The following is a 19,515-nucleotide window of genomic DNA, read 5'->3' as shown; positions in this document are numbered from 1 at the left end:
TTTCCTCCCAGTGCGGCCACCGTCGTTAGGGGAGGAAGGCCGGAGGGGGCGGGGACACGGGTGGGAGGTGGGTAAGCGCGCGCGCCGGCCGTCCGTCGTGGTTTCCTGGCTGCGCGCGGCGGTGGCGGAGTGGTTGCAGCTGTAGCAGCAGCTGCGAAGATGGCGGAGGGTTTGGAGCGTGTCCGGATCTCCGCGTCGGAGCTGCGAGGGATCCTGGCAGCTCTGGCTCCGCAGGCCGGGAGCAGAGGTGAGTCGCGCCGCCCAGCTCCTGGGTTGGGCCTGCCCGCCCCGCCTCCCTCCCCTCCTCTGCCTCCTCCCCCCTCAGTCCGCGGCGCTCTTGAGCCCCCGCCCCTTCCCCCAGCATTGGGGGCGGGGGGCGAGGGCGGTCCCCTGGCCGCCCCACCAGCCCGAGGGCCAGTGTAAGATCGAGCTCTGCCAGCCCCGGCGCCCTCCGGGAGAGCCGGATCCGAGTTCCTGCCTCCGCCCCCTTTCTTACCGCGAAGGTGACTGTTCCCTATTGCCCCAACCTTCTCAGACCAGTTTGTGGATTCCCACTCATCAGGAGACGAGACAGGGAGTGGGTGCTGGGGACTGGGGGAGGCCCTGGGATGTGTCGTTCCCAGAGGAATCCTCCTCATGCCTTCCTTGTCATCTGTTTAGAGTTGGGGAGAAGGAACTGTGGAAATTGAGGAGAAAGATTGAACAGCTTGAGACTCCCTTGCCGAACTTTTCCCCCCAAGGCAGGGTTCTGAAGGCTGCGCCACCGGAGGGATCCAGGACCTCCGGTAGAGAGCTCACTCTACTCTGGTTTGCCCTCGGCATGTGTGGGAGCAGTTTTTATCAGAGAGACTGTTCATCTTGCAAATTAAAGTCTCCATCTACGCCAGGAAAGCTCCAAGGAAGATTCTAGTATATTATCTCTCCTTTGTGGGGTGGTGGAGTTGTGTAGAATGGTAGTTGTGCTTCTGCAGGCTTGTGGCCAAAGTCTGTGAAATTGACTTTCGTTGGTTGTTTGAATGGGATTATTCAGAGTGTTTTCTCCCTCTGCTCTGAATAGTAGTAGCTTTTCTCTTCCTCCTCCCCACCTCTCACCTAAGTTACAAAGGCTCCTGAGGGTCAGTTATTCTGGAGGTAAGCTGCTTTACTTTTATTCATAATTGATGAAGTAGTCTTTTAAGCTTTTGAAAACACTGAAGCAGTATCTTAAACTTCAGGGTTTTTTGTGTTTTTGCTTTCTGTTTTGTTACCCCTATGAGTTAAATGCTGGAGGATATTATTTATTTCTGTAATGGGCTTGTTTGTATTGTTGTTTATAGAACAATACTAGGATTTTATAAAGCATTCTGTTTTGAGTACTCTAATCTCACTAATTCCTGTCAGTTTCCTTTTGTCAAGTTTCATGGCTATTTGTAGTAGTCTCTTCCCTTAATAGGCAAAGGTAACAAATACAAAAAATAGATACTTGCTTATTTGTCATTCAGTAAGTTTAGGGAGCCTGGAAGAGTAGTTTCAAAAGTCCTGTACCCTTATTTTTAAATACTGCAGTCCTTGGTATTTTGGGAGCATGTCACAATTCTTCCATCATCCTCCAGAGAAAGCTCCTTTATGGAACTTTTTCCTTCTCATATTCCACATCATAGTAGCAGTTAGTCGCAGTATTCTAATGATGATAGTCTGAGCAGTATTTCCTTGGAATGACTATTGGTTGCTGTTAGAGAGTTGATGAGCATGAGTGGAGTTGAAGAATGTGAAAGGAACTGCTTCCTGTTTGCTTCAACAAGAGGTATGTGTTTGGGCAGTTGGTGTCCTAAAAGAGGAGGATTGTCCTGGCCAAGTTCAGGGACTGGAGTTGCACATTTTTTTCTCCCAGATATGTCCAGAACTATGGATTCTTGTGCATACCCCTCTTTTTATCCTTTACCCGCAACTACTACTATGTAGCCCATTTTGGCTTTGCCACCCTTCAAAAAAGTTAGAAGCACTAGAAGAAAAGACTAAAATGGATCCAAGGACTCCATAGCAGAGAGAAGTCTGATGCCCAAATAGTTAGACATCTTTTATTCTGGCGATGATAAGGTATTTGGGGTCTTGGATACCTGGATATGACTTGGGTAACACAAGAGAGTATTTAGTTGTTGTTGTTGTTGTTTTTCGTATTTCCCTAATCCAAGTGTAGATAGCGATAACATAATGAAGTCCTTAGCCTTGCTAGTTGGTAAACAAATACTGTAAACCTACTAGAATTTCTGCTTCTTCAAAAATTTCCTCCCATGTTCGCCAATATTAGCATTTCGATGTGTTATTCTTGCTTGGCTTTTCTGTTACTTAAGCAGAATGACAGGTTTTTTTTTTTTTCTTTCCCTCCCCTTTTATTCTTTTCTTCTACCTATTCCTTCCCAACACTCTCTCTAACATCATAGAAAACATGAAGGAGCCCAGGCAGCGCAGAGATAACCGGCGCCCAGATCTGGAAATCTATAAGCCTGGTCTTTCCCGACTGAGGAACAAACCTAAAATTAAGGAACCTTCTGGGAGTGATGAATTTAAGGATGAAATTGTTAATGACAGAGATTCCTCTGCTGTTGGAAATGGTACCCAGCTCATTAAAGACGTCTGCAGGGAACTGGATAACCAACATCAAAATGGTCCTGTAGACCCCGAAACTATTGGGACACAGGAGTCCTTTCCTAGAACTTCTGGACAAGAGGACCGAAGTCTAAGAATTATCAAAAGAACAAAGAAACCTGACATGCAGATCTACCAGCCTGGAAGGCGTTTGCAGGCTCTTTCCAAAGAAACGACTAACCGGGTGGGTGAGGAAGAAATCCTCAACCAGGTGGAGCAACTGAGAGTAGAAGAAGATGAGTATAGGGGAAATGTGAAAGAGGAGGTTGTGAATAAACCGGACAAAGATGAGGCAGAGAAGAGCCTAAATGGTGACAGAGTAAGGGCTGCAAAGGGAGAAAAAGGAAAGAGGATTGAGAAGGGGGAGGGGATAAAGAAAGTAACTGATGACCTGGCACAGGGGAAGCCAGGTTCTGCAAAACGCTACTCCCGCTCAGACAAACGAAGGAACCGCTACCGCACTTGTAGTACCAGCTCTGCGGGCAGCAACAACAGTGCTGAGGGGGCTGGCCCGATTGATAGTGGATGTCGTCGCCGCCGACAGGATCGGGCCAAGGAGAGGCCACGCCTGAAGAAGCAAGTATCTATGTCTTCAACTGATTCTTTAGATGAGGACAGAATTGATGAGCCTGATGGACCCAGGAGGAGCTCGGAAAGGAAGAAACATTTAGAAAGAAGCTGGTCTGGCCTTGGGGAGGGAGAGCAGAAAAGCAATGGGAAAGAAAATCGAGGCACTCTCCGTGTTACCTTTGATGCAGAAACCATAAACAAAGATTCCCCCGTGGTGAGATCATCCAGGGAGGATGTGGATAGGATAAAGCCTGACAGAGGCTTAAGCAGTGGGGGCAAAGGCTCTGAGAAGCAGGAATCCAAAAACCTAAAACAAGAACTTCGAGGCCGTGGACGTGGCATTCTGATTCTGCCCGCCCATACCACCCTATCTGTCAGTTCAGCCGGTTCTCCAGAATCTGCACCTTTGGGACCTCGGCTTTTATTTGGATCTGGTAGTAAGGGATCTCGGAGTTGGGGCCGAGGAGGCACCACTCGACGATTATGGGACCCAAACAATCCTGATCAGAAACCTGCTCTAAAGAGCCAGACACCCCAGCTACATTTCTTAGACACTGATGATGAAGTCAGCCCTACCTCTTGGGGTGATTCCCGCCAGGCCCAAGCATCTTACTATAAGTTTCAAAACTCTGACAACCCCTATTATTACCCGCGGACACAAGGCCCTGCCTCTCAGTATCCTTATACCGGCTACAGCCCTCTGCAGTACCCCGTGGGCCCTACGAATGGTGTGTACCCTGGGCCTTACTACCCAGGCTATCCAACTGCATCAGGACAGTACGTCTGTGGCCCTCTCCCTGCCAGCACCATGAGTCCCGAGGAGATGGAACAGCACATGAGGAACATGCAGCAGCAGGAGCTCCATAGGCTTCTCCGGGTGGCTGACAACCAGGAACTGCAGCTCAGCAACCTGCTCTCCAGGGACCGGATCAGTCCTGAGGGCCTGGAGAAGATGGCTCAGCTCAGGTACGCTGTGTCCCATCCTGGCTAGAGGGAAGGGGGATAAGCTGGAGGTGTGTAGGTTCCTGTGGCTGAGGAACGTAGAAACTTCTTTGGGAAGGCACTGGGTATTAAATCCCTTTCACATTGATTTTTGTAAGGAAGGGGCTTGGAAAAAGAACAGAAAATTTTATTTCTAGTCTTAGAAATGATTATGCTTCCCACTCTTTAAGAAAAAAAATTTTTAAGAGAACATGGAATCTGGAAATGGAAAAGGAATGACTTTCCAGAATGCCAAGAAGTGAACAACATATAACTTGTGGTGAAGATCTTATTTCAGCTGTTAAATTTAGGTAGAGACATATGGGGAAAAACTACTTTCCTAGACATAACCGTCTTTAGAATGACATTTCTGCTATGCAGAATGAAAAGTCACATGAGTACTATACCTGGTGACATTTTGGATTTCCTGCCAAGGAAGGTGTTTAATTTGCAAGAAGCTCAGATCTTGGGTCTAGCCTTTCTTGTGGTGTATTTGGAGCTAGAAGTTGCATGTATTTTATTCCAGAGCTGAACTGCTGCAGCTATATGAGCGCTGTATCCTATTAGATATTGAGTTCTCTGATAATCAGAATGTGGATCAGATCCTGTGGAAGAATGCTTTCTATCAGGTGATTGAGAAGTTCAGACAGCTTCTCAAGGATCCGAATGTTGAGAACCCTGAGCAGATTCGGAACAGACTTTTGGAGCTCTTGGATGAGGTAAACCATCATCTTTTTGTCCTCAGGATAAAGGCTTTAGCTATGATGGGTTTTTATCACCTGAAATAATGATGATGTATAGCAGAACATTGACAAAAAACTATGCTCTTTTCTTGGATTTGGGCCTAACCTGCCCTGTTGCTTCCTTGCGACCATAACTTATTGGCAATTGGAGTTAGTTCTGAGCTTGGAAATTTTTTGAATGTCTTGTTTAGGGGTGGGTGGCTGGGGGGAGAGAAAGTGTGTATGGTGTGTGTGGGTGTGTGTGGGTGTGTGTGCATGTACATGCACGCATGCATATTTTTAAAACCATGGAGGGGTTTATGCTATGAATTTGTTTTGTGTTTAGTTGGTGACCACTAAATACTGTGTATGCCTTTCTTTAGATGGGATGGCTGAACATTAGCAGAACTGTGGACAGGTTATTTGCTCTAGTTTCTGGTGGGTAAATTGGATCAGAACAGTCTGATTCAGCTTTTTCTTATTTTTTGTCTCTATAGGGTAGTGACTTCTTTGATAGTTTGCTTCAGAAGCTGCAGGTTACTTACAAGTTCAAACTGGAGGACTACATGGATGGTCTTGCCATTCGCAGCAAGCCATTACGCAAGACAGTAAGCCCCCTTCTTTATCTTTAATCATCCATTTTGTAAGCATTTGTCTAGTGTTATGGGCTAGGTACTACGCTAGGTGTTGAGGATACAGAACGAAAGACACAGTCCAGTGGGGGTACAGACCAGTTAAACCAGCAATTATCATGTATTAAGTACTATGGTAATGTTATATATACAGCGTGGAAGGGGCATAGAGTGAAGTGACCCTGATTCAGACTGGTGGAGTCAAGGGAGACTTCTGAGAGACTGTCGAGTCTTGAAACCTGACGAGGAGTAGAAGGGGTAGTACAGGGCACAGCAAGAGAGAATCAGGCCTTGTTGGAAAGTGTAAGAAGTTCAGTATGCTGGTTTTTGTAATGTGGAGTTGGCCTGTTGTAGGAGGTAAAGCTAATGAAGTAGAAAGGGTTAGATCTTTTGTATGCCATACTGAAGAGTTTGGACTTTATTCTGAAAGCAGTGAGGAGCCATAGCTTGATGTTCACTAAATGGATAGCATAGATTTCTTCTTAAAACCAGTCACTGGCAAATGAATGAATTTGGGCAAGAGTGGAGGTAGGAGAGTCAGGTTGCGGGCCTGAACTAGGGTAGAGGTAGTGGAGGTGGAAAAGAGACAAATTGAAAAGATATAAGGGAAATAGAATTGAGTTGCTGGCTGATTTGTGTGAATGGTGAGATAGGAGGCATAAGGAGTCTAGATCACCTCTCAGTTTGTAGCCTAAGAGAGTGGCTGGGAGGAAGAGGTTAGTTCAGTTTTGGCTCTGCGTAAATGTATGAATTTGAAAATGAATGGATGAATATCCTGGTCTTTTTGAAGCTTAGGGGAAAGAGCTAACCTGGTTCTATAGATTCAGAAGTCATCAGTGTATAAGTGATAGTTGAAGCAGAAGTTTGGATATTGGGATACTGGCCAGGCCCTATCCTGTCAGCCAGAGATTGGGGCTGGGGGAATGAAATTTCAAGGTAGTGGTGGGTAGAATTGTCAAGTGCCGTAGAATCTTTGAATGCTGAGATTACTGAAAGTGTCCATTGGATTGGATGAGTTTATCACAATTTCAGTTGGAGAGAATAGAAGACAGATTGCAGAGAATGAAATGTGGGACGGTAGATACAATGAAGGGAGTAATATAGACTATTCTTTTAAGAATCTTGGCTGTGAAGGCAAGGAGGGAAGATAGTTAAGTACATAGTGTCAAGAGGAGTTTGTGTTTAAGCTGGAAGAGGCTTAAGCATATTTATACATTAAGAGGAAAGGGTCAGGGGAAAGGGAGAGGTTAAAGATTCATAAGAGAAAGGCATGTGATTTATGAAGCAGAGACTTCCTCTTGTCTTTCTACTCCTGATGGTTGCTGTGCACAAACTCTGTTACTAATCAACAGGTATTTATTAAGACCTTCCTACGTGCCATGTGTCTTTCTAGGACACATAATTTATTGTGGAACAAGAAAGCCATGATCCCAGCTCTTGGAGTTTAGAGTTTGCTTAGGGGTGAGTACAGATGGTGGATTAGTAATTGCAGATGCAGTGACTTCTGCAAAGGATGTCATGATGGGGGTATGAGGTAAAGGGGTTTAGAGAATCATTGGAAGACTGAGGAAGTCACAGTTAAGCTGGGGCTGAAGACCTGAGCTGTTAGCCAGGTGAAGGTGTATGGGAAGATGCTAGAATATTCTATGGAGAGGAAGTAGTATATGTGCAGGTCCTGAAGTGGGAAAGAGCGTGGTGTGTTAGGGAGACCGAGAAAAGTCTAGTCTAACTGAGGTTCAGAGAAAGAGGGGGGAAGTGGTGCTGCAGAGGTGACCAGAAGCTAGATCATCTGGGACTTCATCCGAAGGATAGTGGAGAGCCTTTGATGGAATTTGGCTCCCCCACTCCCCTCCATTGAGATAGCAGAGTGCTGTAGGATGGAAACATAATCTGTTTTCTTGGTTCCTTTATCAGCTAATTGCAAGTGTTCTTGGTGTTCATTCAGAGAATGTGTGGAATAGTTGGGACTCTGAAGGTTTATGGCTTGTAGTGGTATAGAACTTTGCTGAGGCACACGTTTGTTATGTATTAGGAGGTTGATGTGCAGTGGCTATTTAGCTAGTAGATGAGCCTTCCTCAGGGACAGTATCTACTTCTCCCTGAAGCTTTGTTCTTTATTCAGTGATGTGTTAATTTCTTGTGTGGAGTGGAATTGCATGTTATGAGGTGATGTTCTCTAGGTTTTTTTTTTTTTTTTTTTTTTTGGATACATGTCTTGGGATTGTTAAGGGTCTACTCTGTTGTTTTCTCATGGAGGGACAGATGCCAAGCCCATTATTGAGAAAACAGAAGTATATAGAGAGGGAGAGAGAACTACTCAGGGACTGGCAGTCTTGTAGGTATTTGGTAAAGGGTAACTGTGTTACCGTTTTAGGTAATAGTTACTGTTTTGCAAAGTGAACGTAGGGCAGTAACACAGTGCAGGATACTAATAGTTTGAGGAGAGAGAGACTATAATGAGACGGGAAAATAACAGAATCAACAGTTGTTTTAGTATTTGTATATCACTTTATAATTTGTAAAGTATTTAGCACTTACTCTCTTCACTTACCCTATGGAGTATGCATTTTTATATTCAGATGAAGAAACTTGAGTCCCAAAAACAGTTCCAAAGACCCACAGAAGATCACACAACTTTTACATAGAGAGTTAGGTTTCCTGGTTTCCAGGTTTCAGAATGTTTTCTTCTGTTTACCTGGGACTTGAAATAAGAATGACCTCCTCTTTTCTGCCTTCTTTCTCATTAAAATTTGCATCACATCGTTGGCTGTTTTTCGCTAGGCAAGTTTAGACCGAAAACTTTTTACTTTGTTGAGGATGACTAGTGCCTTATTATTATAATTTTTTTAAAGATTTTATTTATTTATTTGACAGACCGAGATAACAAGTAGGTAGAGAGGCAGGCAGAGAGAGAGAGGGGGAAGCAGGCTCCCTGCTGAGCAGAGAGCCTGATGCAGGGCTCGATCCCAGGACCCTGAGATCATGAACTGAGCCGAAGGTAGAGGCTTAACCCACTGAGCCACCCAGGCGCCCCGTTGACTAGTGCCTTATTAATGCTGTTCTGTCACCTTGATCCTATCCTTGTCCTTTGGGGTTGACGTTAGAGTTTCTTGGGTACACTACTAACTGATCATTTTTCCTGAAGGTAAAATATGCTTTGATCAGTGCCCAGCGATGTATGATTTGCCAAGGAGATATCGCTAGGTATCGGGAACAAGCCAATGACACAGCAAACTACGGGAAAGCACGCAGGTACTTTTGCCTCTTATTCATTGCTTCTCTTTCCTTGTGGGTTAAGCTGAGCCCTATTAAGAGCTTTGGGCCACCGAGCGGCCTTTCAGGTGGAAGGTCCTACAGGTGTCCCTATTGGGCTTTGTAATCAGGCTTTACCACTCCAGCGTTACATCTAACACTTCAGCTTATGTCTTAAGCAGTTAGGGCTATGAGGTAATGAAATGGGAAAGCGTTGATGTGAAGCTAGCATTTTTTACTGTTTTTCTATTCCAGTTGGTACCTAAAGGCCCAGCATATTGCTCCTAAGAATGGGCGCCCCTATAACCAGTTGGCTCTGCTGGCAGTGTATACGGTAAGCAATCCTATGGACAGGGGAAGTATTTTGCAGGCAGTATCTTAGAAAGAATGTACTTTGATAGTGTCAGCTCCTGGAGCTCGAATTCTCTGAACAACTAAACTTAAAAAATACCCTTTCCTGCCATCCTCACATTCCTGTTACTTTCAGAAGTGAGTTGTCAGTGATTCCTTACTCTGGTTGAACCTGTGCTTCATCCCGTTTCATTGCACTGAAGTTCCTAAGAATACTCATGCTCCAGCCAAACACCACTCTTTGTTTTTGACCACGGCTTCTGCTCTGAATCTTGTCTTGCTTCCCTTCCCTATCCTGTTGAATGAGGTTACTCATTTCCAGAAGGAAAATAAGGCTCTCTTAACCACTTTTCCTTAAAGTCCTAACGGACCCTAACCAGTGAGATCCTTACTTCTTTTCCCCAGATCATCCCCTTAAGTTTTCACTTAAGGAGCCTTCTTAGCAGAAGCACTTAGTGCCAAATAATATCTTCCTAGATCTTATCAAACTCCACTAAATATGCCTGTAACAGAGAACCTTGGGAGCTGATAACAGCCCCTCATAAGGAAGCCGAATTGAAGAGGGGGAAGGTCAGTGGTAGATATTAAAGATTGATGCATAAAGCAGCTAATCTGCTCATTTAGCAGGCAGAGTTTTCATAGTGCTATAAAATTTCATTGCCCAGATAAACAATGTTTGAATTAAATTTTTTTTTTAAAGATTTTATTTAGGGACGCCTGGGTGGCTCAGTTGGTTAAGCAGCTGCCTTCGGCTCAGGTCATGATCCTAGCGTCCTGGGATCGAGTCCCACATCGGGCTCCTTGCTCGGCAGGGAGCCTGCTTCTCCCTCTGCCTCTGCCTGCCACTCTATCTGCCTGTGCTCACTCTTGTTCTCTCTCTCTGACAAATAAATAAATAAAATCTTTTATATAAAATAAATAAATAAATATTTTATTTATTTATTTGACAGAGAGAGATCACAAATAGGCAGAGAGGCAGGCAGAGAGAGGGGGAAACAGGCTCCCTGCCGAGCAGAGAGCCCAATGTGGGACTTGATTCCAGGACCCTGAGATCATGACCTGAGCTGAAGGCAGAGGCTTTATTTTAATTTAATTTAATTTTATTTTATTTTAAGATTTTAAAAATTTATTTGACAGACAGAGATCACAAGTAGGCAGAGAGGCAGACAGACAGAGAGAGAGAGAGAGGAAGAAGCAGGCTCCCCACTGAGCAGAGAGCCCGATGTGGGGCTCGATCCCAGGACCTGGAATCATGACCTGAGCCGAAGGCAGAGGCTTTAACCCACTGAGCCACCCAGGCGTCCCAATGTTGTTTGTTTTTTTATTGCTGAGTTTTAAGAGTATATTTTGAATACCAGTCCTTTATTAGATATGTAAATTTTGTGAATATTTTCTCTGTATGTGGCTTATCTTTTCATTTATTTAGCACAGAACAGAAGTTTTTAATTTTAATGAAATCCAACTTACCAACTTTTTCTTTTGTGGATTTTGCTTTTAGTGTGATATCTAAGAACTCCTCACCAAACCCACAGTTTTCTAGATTTTCTCCTGTGTTACCTTCTAGGAGTAGTATAGTTTTACATTTTACATTTAGGTATGTGATCCATTTTGAGTTAATTGTTGTGAAAGATGTGAGGTCTGTGGCATTGATTCCTTATTTTGCACGTGAATGTCCAGTTGTTTCAACACCATTTGTTGAAAAGATTATCTTTTCTCCATTGAATTGCCTTTCCTCCTTTGTCAAAGATCAGCTGGCTGTATTTGTGTGCGTCTATTTCTGGGCTCTCTATTCCATTCCACTGATCTGTTTGTCTCTTTGGCCAGTACCACATTTTCTTGTTTACAGTAGCTTTATGGTAAGTCAGGAAGTTGGGTAGTTCGGTCTTCCGACCATGTTCTTCTTTGTCAGTATTGTGTAAGCTATTCTGGATCTTTTGCCTTTCCATATAAACTTTAGAATCGGGGCGCCTGGGTGGCTCAGTGGGTTAAAGCCTCTGCCTTTGGCTCAGGTCATGATCTCAGGGTCCTGGGATCGAGCCCCACGTAGGGCTTTCTGCTCAGCAGGGAGCCTGCTTCCTCTTCTCTCTCTCTCTGCCTGCATCTCTGCCTACTTGTGATCTCTATCTGTCAAGTAAATAAATAAAATCTTAAAAAAAAAAAAACAACTTTAGGGCGCCTGGGTGGCTTAGTGGGTTAAACCGCTGCCTTTGGCTCGGGTCATGATCTTAGGGTCCTGGGATCGAGTCCCACATCGGGTTCTCTGCTCGGCAGAGATCCTGCTTCCCTCTCTCTCTCTCTGCCTGCCTCTCCATCTACTTGTGATCTCTCTCTGTCAAATAAATAAAAAAAAAACAACTTTAGAATCATTTTGTGGTTATCTATAAATCTATTGACTTTGAAGTAGTATCTCATGGTAGTTTTGATTTGCATTTCCCTAATAACTAATAATGTTGAGCTGTACTTACAGGCCATTTGGAGAAATGTCTATTTAAATCCTTTGCCCATTTTTTTCTTAAATTAAAGTAAAAAAAAATTGTAAAATATACATAAGATGAAATTTACCATCTTACCCATTTTACATTCACATTATTGTGCAACTAATCTCCAGAACTCTCTTCATCTTGCAAAACTAAAACTTTATACCCATTAATTAAGCCAACTCCTCATTTTCCCCTCCCTCCAGCCACTGACAACCACCCTTCTACTTTCTGTCTCTGAATTTGTCTACTTTAGGTACTTAATATAAGTGGAATCATACAGTATTTGTCTTTTTGTGACTGGCTTATTTCACTTAGCATTATATCCTCAAGGTCCATCCATGTTGCAGCTTGTGTCAGAATTTTCTCTTTAAGGCTGAAGAGCACTCAGTTGTATGTATATGCCATATATATATTTTTAAAGATTTAATTTATTTATTTGACAGAGATCACGAGTAGGCAGAGAGGCAGGTGGGGAGGGTGGGGAGGGGGAAGCAGGCTCCCTGCTGAGCAGAGAAATTCGGGCCTTGATCCCAGGACCCTGAGATCAGGACCAGAGCTGAAGGCAGAGGCTCAACCCACTGAGCCACCCAGGCGCCCCGTATATACCATATTTTGTTTATCACTTTGTCTCAGTGCCATTGTGAATAATGCTGCCATGAATGTGAGTGTACAAAAATCTCTAAAAAAAAAGATCCTGCTTTCAGGGGCACCTGGGTGGCTCAGTGGGTTAGAGCCTCTGCCTTCGGCTCAGGTCATGATCTCAGGGTCCTGGGATCAAGCCCTGCATCGGCTTGAGTCCCAGGGTCCTGTGATTGAGTCCCACGTTGGGCTCCTTGCTCAGCGGGGAGCCTGCTTCTCCCTCTGCCTGCAGCAGCTCCCCCTGCTTGTGCTCGCATTCTCTCTCTCTCCGTCTCTGACAAATAAATAAATAAAATATTTTTTTTTTTAAGATTTTATTTATTTATTTGTCAGAGACGGAGAGAGAGTGAGCGAGCACAGGCAGACAGAGAGGCAGGCAGAGGCAGAGGGAGAAGCAGGCTCCCTGCCGAGCAAGGAGCCCGATGTGGGACTCGATCCTAGGACGCTGGGATCATGACCCGAGCCGAAGGCAGCTGCTTAACCAACTGAGCCACCCAGGTGTCCCATAAATAAATAAAATCTTAAAAAAATATTTATTTATTTATTAGAGGGTGCATGCATGCATGTGTTGGGGGAGGGGCCAAGGGAGAGAATTTTTTTTTTTTTAAGGATTTTATTTATTTATTTGACAAAGAGATAGAGAGCACAAGTAAGCAGTGTGGCAGGCAGAGGGAGAGGGAGAAGCAGACTCTCCGCCGAGCAGAGAGCCGGATGCAGGGCTCGATCCCAGGACCCTGGGATCATCACCTGAGCCAAAGGCAGACGCCTAATTGACTGAGCCACCCAGGTGCCTTAAGAGGGAGCGAATCTTCAAGCCAACTCCCCGCTGAACGCAGAGCCTGATGCAGGGCTCGATCTCATGACCCATGAGATCATGACCTGAGCAGAAACCAAGAATTGGACATTTAAGTGACTTAGCTACCCAGGTGCCCCTCTTCTAAGAGTTTTTATAGTTTTTATATTTAGATCTTTGATTCATTTTTCATTTATTTTTGCATATGGTATAAAATAGGGGTCCAGCTTCGTTCTTTTGCATGTGGATATCCAGTTCTCCTAGTGCCGTTTGTTGCAGAGGTTGTTCTTTCCCCATTGAATAGTCTTGGGATCCTTGTTGAAAATCAGTTGGTGCCTGGGTCGGTTTCTGGACTCTCAGTTCTCTTGCATGGATCTGTATGTCTATCCTTATCCCAGCACCACATTGTTTTAATTACTGTAGCTTTGTGGTAAATTTTGAAATCAGGATATATGAGTTCTCCACCTTTGTTCTTTTTCAAGATGAGTTTGGCTCTTTGGGGTTTCTTGTAATTCTGTATGGATTTTAAGATCAGCTTTTTCATTTCTGCAAAAAGAGTCATTGGGATTTTCATAGGAATTACATTGACTGTGTAGTTGCTGTGCGGAGTATTTACACAGATGTTTTTGATTTATTTAGGTCTTCTTTAATTTCTTTCAGACGTGCTTTATAATTTTTAGTGTATAAGTTTTACACTTCCTTGGTTAAACTTATTCCTAAGTATGTTATTCTTTTTGAGGCTATTGTAAATAGAATTGTTTTCTTAATTTCTTTTAAAGATTGTTTATTACTGATATATAGAAATATAACTGATTTTTGAGCATTGATCATAATGTCTTAAAACTTCATTGATTCCTTCAGTGGCTTTTTGCGATTCTGATTAAACTGGTATATTTTTCTTTCACAGACCTCTGACCTAAATTGGTGGTCCTTTCAAGCTCTTTTCCTCTGTCCCTCTTTTTCTGTTTCCCTTTTATCCTAGTTGTCTTTTAACATCACTGTCTCGGTTTTCTGTCTCCTCTAATCAGTCATTCAGTGAATTTCAAGAATTTGGTGAGAAACTGTGCACGGTGCTTTGCTAGGTGCTATGATTGATGAATGTGTGGTATGGTTTCTGTTCTGAAAAATGTGTTGAGAACACAAGGTGTGTTGTAGACAGTGATACAAATTAGACTTCATGAAAAGTGATGTAATTGATTAGATGTGCCATTATTTTCTGGACACTAAAAAAGAATATGTGAATTATAAATAGACATAATGGTAGATATTGATTGTAAGTTCTGTTTTGATTTCAGAAATGTTAGAATATGAAAAAATCATTGTAGAATGGACAAAACACAATCTAAAATCAAGTGAGTGGTATAGGCTGAGATCGGTACAGATTGGGATAATATTAAAAATAGCCCCCATTAGGGTTGCCTGTCTGGCTCAGTTAGTAGAGCATGTTACTGTTAATCTCGGGGTTGTGAGTTTGAGCTGCACGTTGGGTGTAGTAGAGATTACTTAAAAATAAAACCTTAAAAAATAAGAAACAAAAAAATAGCCCCCATTTAACTGACTGTAACAGTATATCAGTCATACAGTAAGTATGAATCTTACTCATTTTAGGAGCCATAGGTGTGTAAATATCTTCTAATAAATATCTACCAATAAATGGCAGGACCTAATTTGAACTCAGGCAGTTGACCTTAGAATGTGTACCTTTAACCATGCTAGCTGAATAGAAGATGTGAGGGTTTTTAAAAATTTTTATTTATTTATTTTTAAAAGATTTTATTTACTTATTTGACAGACAGATCACAAGTAGGCAGAGAGGCAGGCAGAGAGAGAGAGGGGGAAGCAGGCTCCCTGTTGAGTGGAGAACCCGATGTGGGGCTCGATCCCAGGACCCTGAGATCATGACCTGAGCTGAAAGCAGAGGCTTTAACCCACTGAGCCACCCAGGCACCCTGCGAGGTTTTTTTGTTGTTGTTTTTTTTTTAAGATGCAAGTTTTGAGGAATGAGTTACTGGGGTGAGAAAGAAGTTAGTGTTCTAAATGCATTTTGAGACAGAAAAAAAGGGAAAAATGTATATGAAGTTGGAGAAAATGTCTTTTCGACATTCTTTCCCCCTTTGTTTCAGTGTTTTTTTCCTCCTTTCTGAACTTCTCCCTTTCTTTTACTTCTTTTCCTTATTAATTGGTTGTAAAACAGACTTGAAGTATTTATTTGCTGAATTCATTGGATAATAGTTTATATTTCCCTTTCTCTGCAGAGTCAGTGTGGTATAGTACAAACCTGAACTCAGGAGCCAGACAGACATAGGTTCATATACCGGCATACCAGGATTTGGCTTGGAGGCCTTGTTGGACAAGTTATGTTGTTGGACAACAATCTGCCTGGGCACCCATTTCCTCATCTTTAAAATGGGACTAATAATGCCTATAGGGCGATGTTCTTAGGTTTAGAGGTAAAATCTATGAAGTGATAGTCGCTTGTCTCACTATGCTTAAATCAGTGATGTTGCCGTTGTTATAATGTTTTTAGCTAACAACTAGTGAGTTGAACATTTTCTTTCTCTAAAAACAAAATGTAATTGGATTTTATATTTGATGAGGCTTTTTATTCTTTTTCCCTCTTGTGAGTGCTTGGCTCTTAGAGTACCTCTGCATGTAAGACAGAGTCCTGTGCCAGGAGAGATCCCTGACGTAATCGCCGTGGTTCCTCCCATGGATAGCATTCTGATGTTCTTATTGGAATTCCTTACAGCCTGGGAGAGATAGTAAGGTGTTCTAGGTCAGCTGACTCAGGCTGGAGTCAGGAAAAGGATTGGTTGACTTGATGTCTCTGGCCTCTTTTTGCAGAGGAGGAAGCTTGATGCTGTCTATTACTATATGCGCAGTTTAGCTGCCAGCAACCCTATCCTGACTGCCAAGGAGAGTCTCATGAGCTTGTTTGAGGAGACCAAACGAAAGGTGAGTGGGGATGCAGGCAGACTCATTCCTTCCTAAAAGAACATGCTTCTCTTAGTGCTTCTGTGTCCTCAGGGGAATGCCTTATAATGTCCTCAGGGGGTCCCATTGGGCTGTGCTGATGGAGTCAGTCAGCCCCTATGCAGAACCAAACTCATCTTCAGGAGAGTTCTCCAGGGCCCTTTGTTGTGTATCTAGATTATGGAATTAATAATGTCTGTGAGACAAAGCAGATAATACTTTGCTACTTAGGGACTATAGCAAAGTCTTTACTTTTTATAGCCCCTGGGCAACAACAACAAAAAAAAACAACAACTCACCAACAAAATGAGGTGAGTGCCTCTTTTTATTAGCTGAATCACAGGAGAGTCTGAGCGTATGTGTTTGTATATCGTACAGGCAGAACAGATGGAAAAAAAGCAACACGAGGAATTGGAACTGAGCCCTGACCAGTGGCGGAAAGGAAAGAAGTCTACTTTCCGGCATGTTGGAGATGACACCACTCGCTTAGAGATTTGGATCCATCCATCACATCCCCGGTCCTCCCAGGGCACTGAATCTGGGAAGGATTCTGAGCAGGAGAATGGGCTGGGGAGCCTGAGCCCAAGTGATGTAAGTTCCTGAGAGTGATATGATGAGCAAGACTAAGTAAAAGTGGATGTCCCAGTACATGCAACTGGGAGGCACTGCACAGACATTTCCCATGAATCCCAGGGACGGTAAATCACTTCAGGCTTTCCGCCATCCTCTCTCAGCTACATACACTTCATCTTTATTATGTGCTTCCCTCTCTCACCACTATGTGGCACTACCGAATTTAGTAAAACTCGTTTTTCTGAAGGAAGAGCTACTTAGTATAGGAGGAGAATTTTTTGCTGCTTTGTGTTTGGAGTCACCAGTATGATACTTAAAGATTCTGTTGGGATTCTGTGAAGCTAGTCAGAGAGAGAGCATAGTAGGAAAACTGCATTGTGCCTTGAGAGTAAAATTCTTAGTGGAGTGGATGGTGGGATGAGGTGGGACCACATCTTGAAGGGTTATGTAGTAAATAATTTGACCTTTATCCTGAAGGTAGTAGGAAACTATTGAATGCTTTAAATAAGGAAGTAACTTGTCAGATAACACATTTTAGAATATAACTCCGGCTGCTTTGTGAAAAATTTGGAGAAGGGTAAGACTAGAAATAACAAGAGAAGGAGGGGTGCTGCAATAATCCGAGTATGATGTGGAGAGGACCTGAACCAGGAAATGGGTCTGGAGATGAGGAGAAGGGAGCAAATATGAGGCATATTAATGAGGTAGAATCCAAAGGACTTGATTGGACAGGGGGAGCTGAAGGACAAGAGGAAGTCAAAAGTAACATCTACCTAGGTATTTCTGGGTTGGAAACTGGGTGAAGGCTGGTCTATTCCTTGAGATAGGGAATAGAGGTAGAATTGGTTTTAGGAGAAAATGAAGAGTTTAGTTTTAGACATTTTGAAATTTCTATAGGACATTGAAGAGAGATTTAAAGGCTATCGTATCTGAAGTTGGGGAGAGCATCCTGGGTTAGAGATGAAGGTATTTGAAGGCAGCCTCTTATAGATGGAATTGAAGTTATGAGAGTTGTTACAGTCACTTGAGAAAGAAACGATAAGTAAATTGACAATCTAAGAGAGAAAGGAGATGGATGGCAGGGAGAGGTCCTTGCAGAGGGTTGGAAGGGAGAGAAATCTGGAGCACAAGTGCAGGAATTAGCCTGAATGAGGGGGAGAGATCCCTCTTTCTTATATTTGAGGGAAAGGAGGAACAGGTAATAGGGGGTCAGGACAGTTTGTGAGTGTTGTGGGAGGAAGATGAGGGAGGGCCTTGTTGATGTTTTCTTTTTTCTATTTGAAGTTGGAGACATGATTGTCTGCAACCAAGAATGAATCAAAAGTTGGTGGATTAGGAGTACTTCTTTGGGGTTTAATTTAAAATCGCCATTTCTCTGGGGTACCTAGGTGGCTCATTCAGTTGATTGTCCAACTCTTGGTTTCGGCTCAGGTCATGATCTTGGGGTTGTGGGATCAAACCCTGCATCAGGCTCTGTGCTCACCATGGAATCTACTTGTCCCTCTTCCTGTGCTCGTCTCCTGACCCTCTCTCTAAAATAAATAAATAAAATCTTAAAAAAAAATAAAATTTCCACTTCTTTTCCTTTAGCTTTCTTAGTCTTTAGCTGTTTTCTGCATGACTTGGAAAGTAGTCATTACTTACAAATGAAACTTCCAGTTTGCCATGTGCCATGGTTTGCATGGGCTGCTTCAAAGGAGTTGCAGCTCTGGTAGACTCTCTCACTGCTGTCCTCTTCTAGTTTGGATATTGCAGCCCCAAATGGGAAGCCTGTTTGAGTAAGAGAGAAATTGTTCTATTGTGTTAGCTCCACTGTCTGTCTCTAAAATGAAAGCAACAGGGTTGCCTGGGTGTCTCAGTCCGTTGAGCGTGGATTCTTGGTTTTGGCTCAGGTCATGATCTCAGGGCCCATACCAGGCTTCATGATCAGCGGGGAGTCTGATTCTTTCCCTCTGCTCCTCCTTCTGTGCTCTCCCATCTTTCTCAGATAAATAAATCTTTTAAGTAAATAAATAAAATGCAAGTAACAACAATTTGAGAAAGCATTTTGTGGCTTTCTTTGACCTTTACCTCAAGGTTGGGGAGTATTCCTCGTAAGAGTTAAGGTTATAACTAATATCCCATAGATCTCTCTTTTCCATTAGGTATTTCACTGATTTTTAAGGAATGTGTTTATGAGTCTGTGTTTTTATTCTTTTTTTTTCTTTAAAGATTTTATTTATTAGGGAGAGAGTATGTGAGTGAGCACAAGTAGGGTAGGGGAGCAGAGGGGCAGAGGGAGAAGTAGGCTCCTCGCTGAGCAGGGTGCCCAATGCAGGGCTGGATCCCAGGACCCTGGGATCATGACCTGAGCCGAAGGCAGAGGCTTTAACCCACTGAGCCACCCAGGCGCCCCTGTAGTTTGCTTTTTTAACTTACGAATTGGATATACAGTCCTGTTATAATGTTATAACACACACAGCCCTAAAAATCACTGTGCTGTGTAAAATCGCACAGAAGAAAAGCCACAGAGCTCATGGACAAGATGTGGTTAGGGGCACGACACTGAAAAACATCCTCAGTAACTTATTAAAAAAAAAAAGAGATATGAACCTAATAAGACAGTTATGCAATTTTATACAGGTCCATTGGTTAAGAAATGTATAAATACTATTTTGGAAAAGAAAAGAACTCTAGAAGTGGACTTCAAAAGGATTGCAGCTTTAGTGTTATTGTGAAGTGGTGGAAGGAGAGTTATTTGAAATTGGATGTAAGACCAGATATGGATTGGCGTGGCCTAGAATGAGTTCACTTGGTGAACTATGGTAGCTGGTAGATATCTGGAGAGTGTGTATATTTTCTATTTCTCTGTAGTTCGGTTCAGCTGAGTGTAATTTTCTGTGCTCACACAGTGTTTCTCATGAACAAAATCACGCATAAGGAGA

The 19,515-nt window shown here is 43.1% G+C and overlaps 1 protein-coding gene across 3 annotated transcripts in view; it reads left to right on the top strand.

Moving 5' to 3' along the window:
* Positions 1-40: 40 nt before the first annotated feature.
* The window catches only part of SMG6 (SMG6 nonsense mediated mRNA decay factor), a 243,790-nt gene continuing 224,315 nt past the window's right edge, over positions 41-19,515 (top strand). Inside the window, exons 1-8 of one of the 3 annotated variants that reach the window (XM_047708496.1) lie at positions 41-247; positions 2,421-4,161; positions 4,703-4,895; positions 5,396-5,506; positions 8,676-8,782; positions 9,038-9,116; positions 15,890-16,000; positions 16,397-16,609. In XM_047708496.1, the coding sequence (XP_047564452.1) occupies positions 160-247; positions 2,421-4,161; positions 4,703-4,895; positions 5,396-5,506; positions 8,676-8,782; positions 9,038-9,116; positions 15,890-16,000; positions 16,397-16,609 (2,643 nt within the window). In that variant the 5' untranslated portion in view covers positions 41-159. Of the gene's footprint in view, positions 248-527; positions 1,132-1,694; positions 1,784-2,420; positions 4,162-4,702; positions 4,896-5,395; positions 5,507-8,675; positions 8,783-9,037; positions 9,117-15,889; positions 16,001-16,396; positions 16,610-19,515 lie in introns of those variants that run through there. The other 2 variants (XM_047708495.1, XM_047708497.1) reach the window with 2 other exon arrangements.

This window comes from Lutra lutra, chromosome 16 (genome assembly GCF_902655055.1).
Source record: "Lutra lutra chromosome 16, mLutLut1.2, whole genome shotgun sequence".
Classification (NCBI taxonomy): Eukaryota; Metazoa; Chordata; class Mammalia; order Carnivora; family Mustelidae; genus Lutra; species Lutra lutra.
The sequence above is the reverse complement of the archived record's forward strand: the minus strand, read 5'-3'. Positions and strand labels throughout refer to the sequence as shown.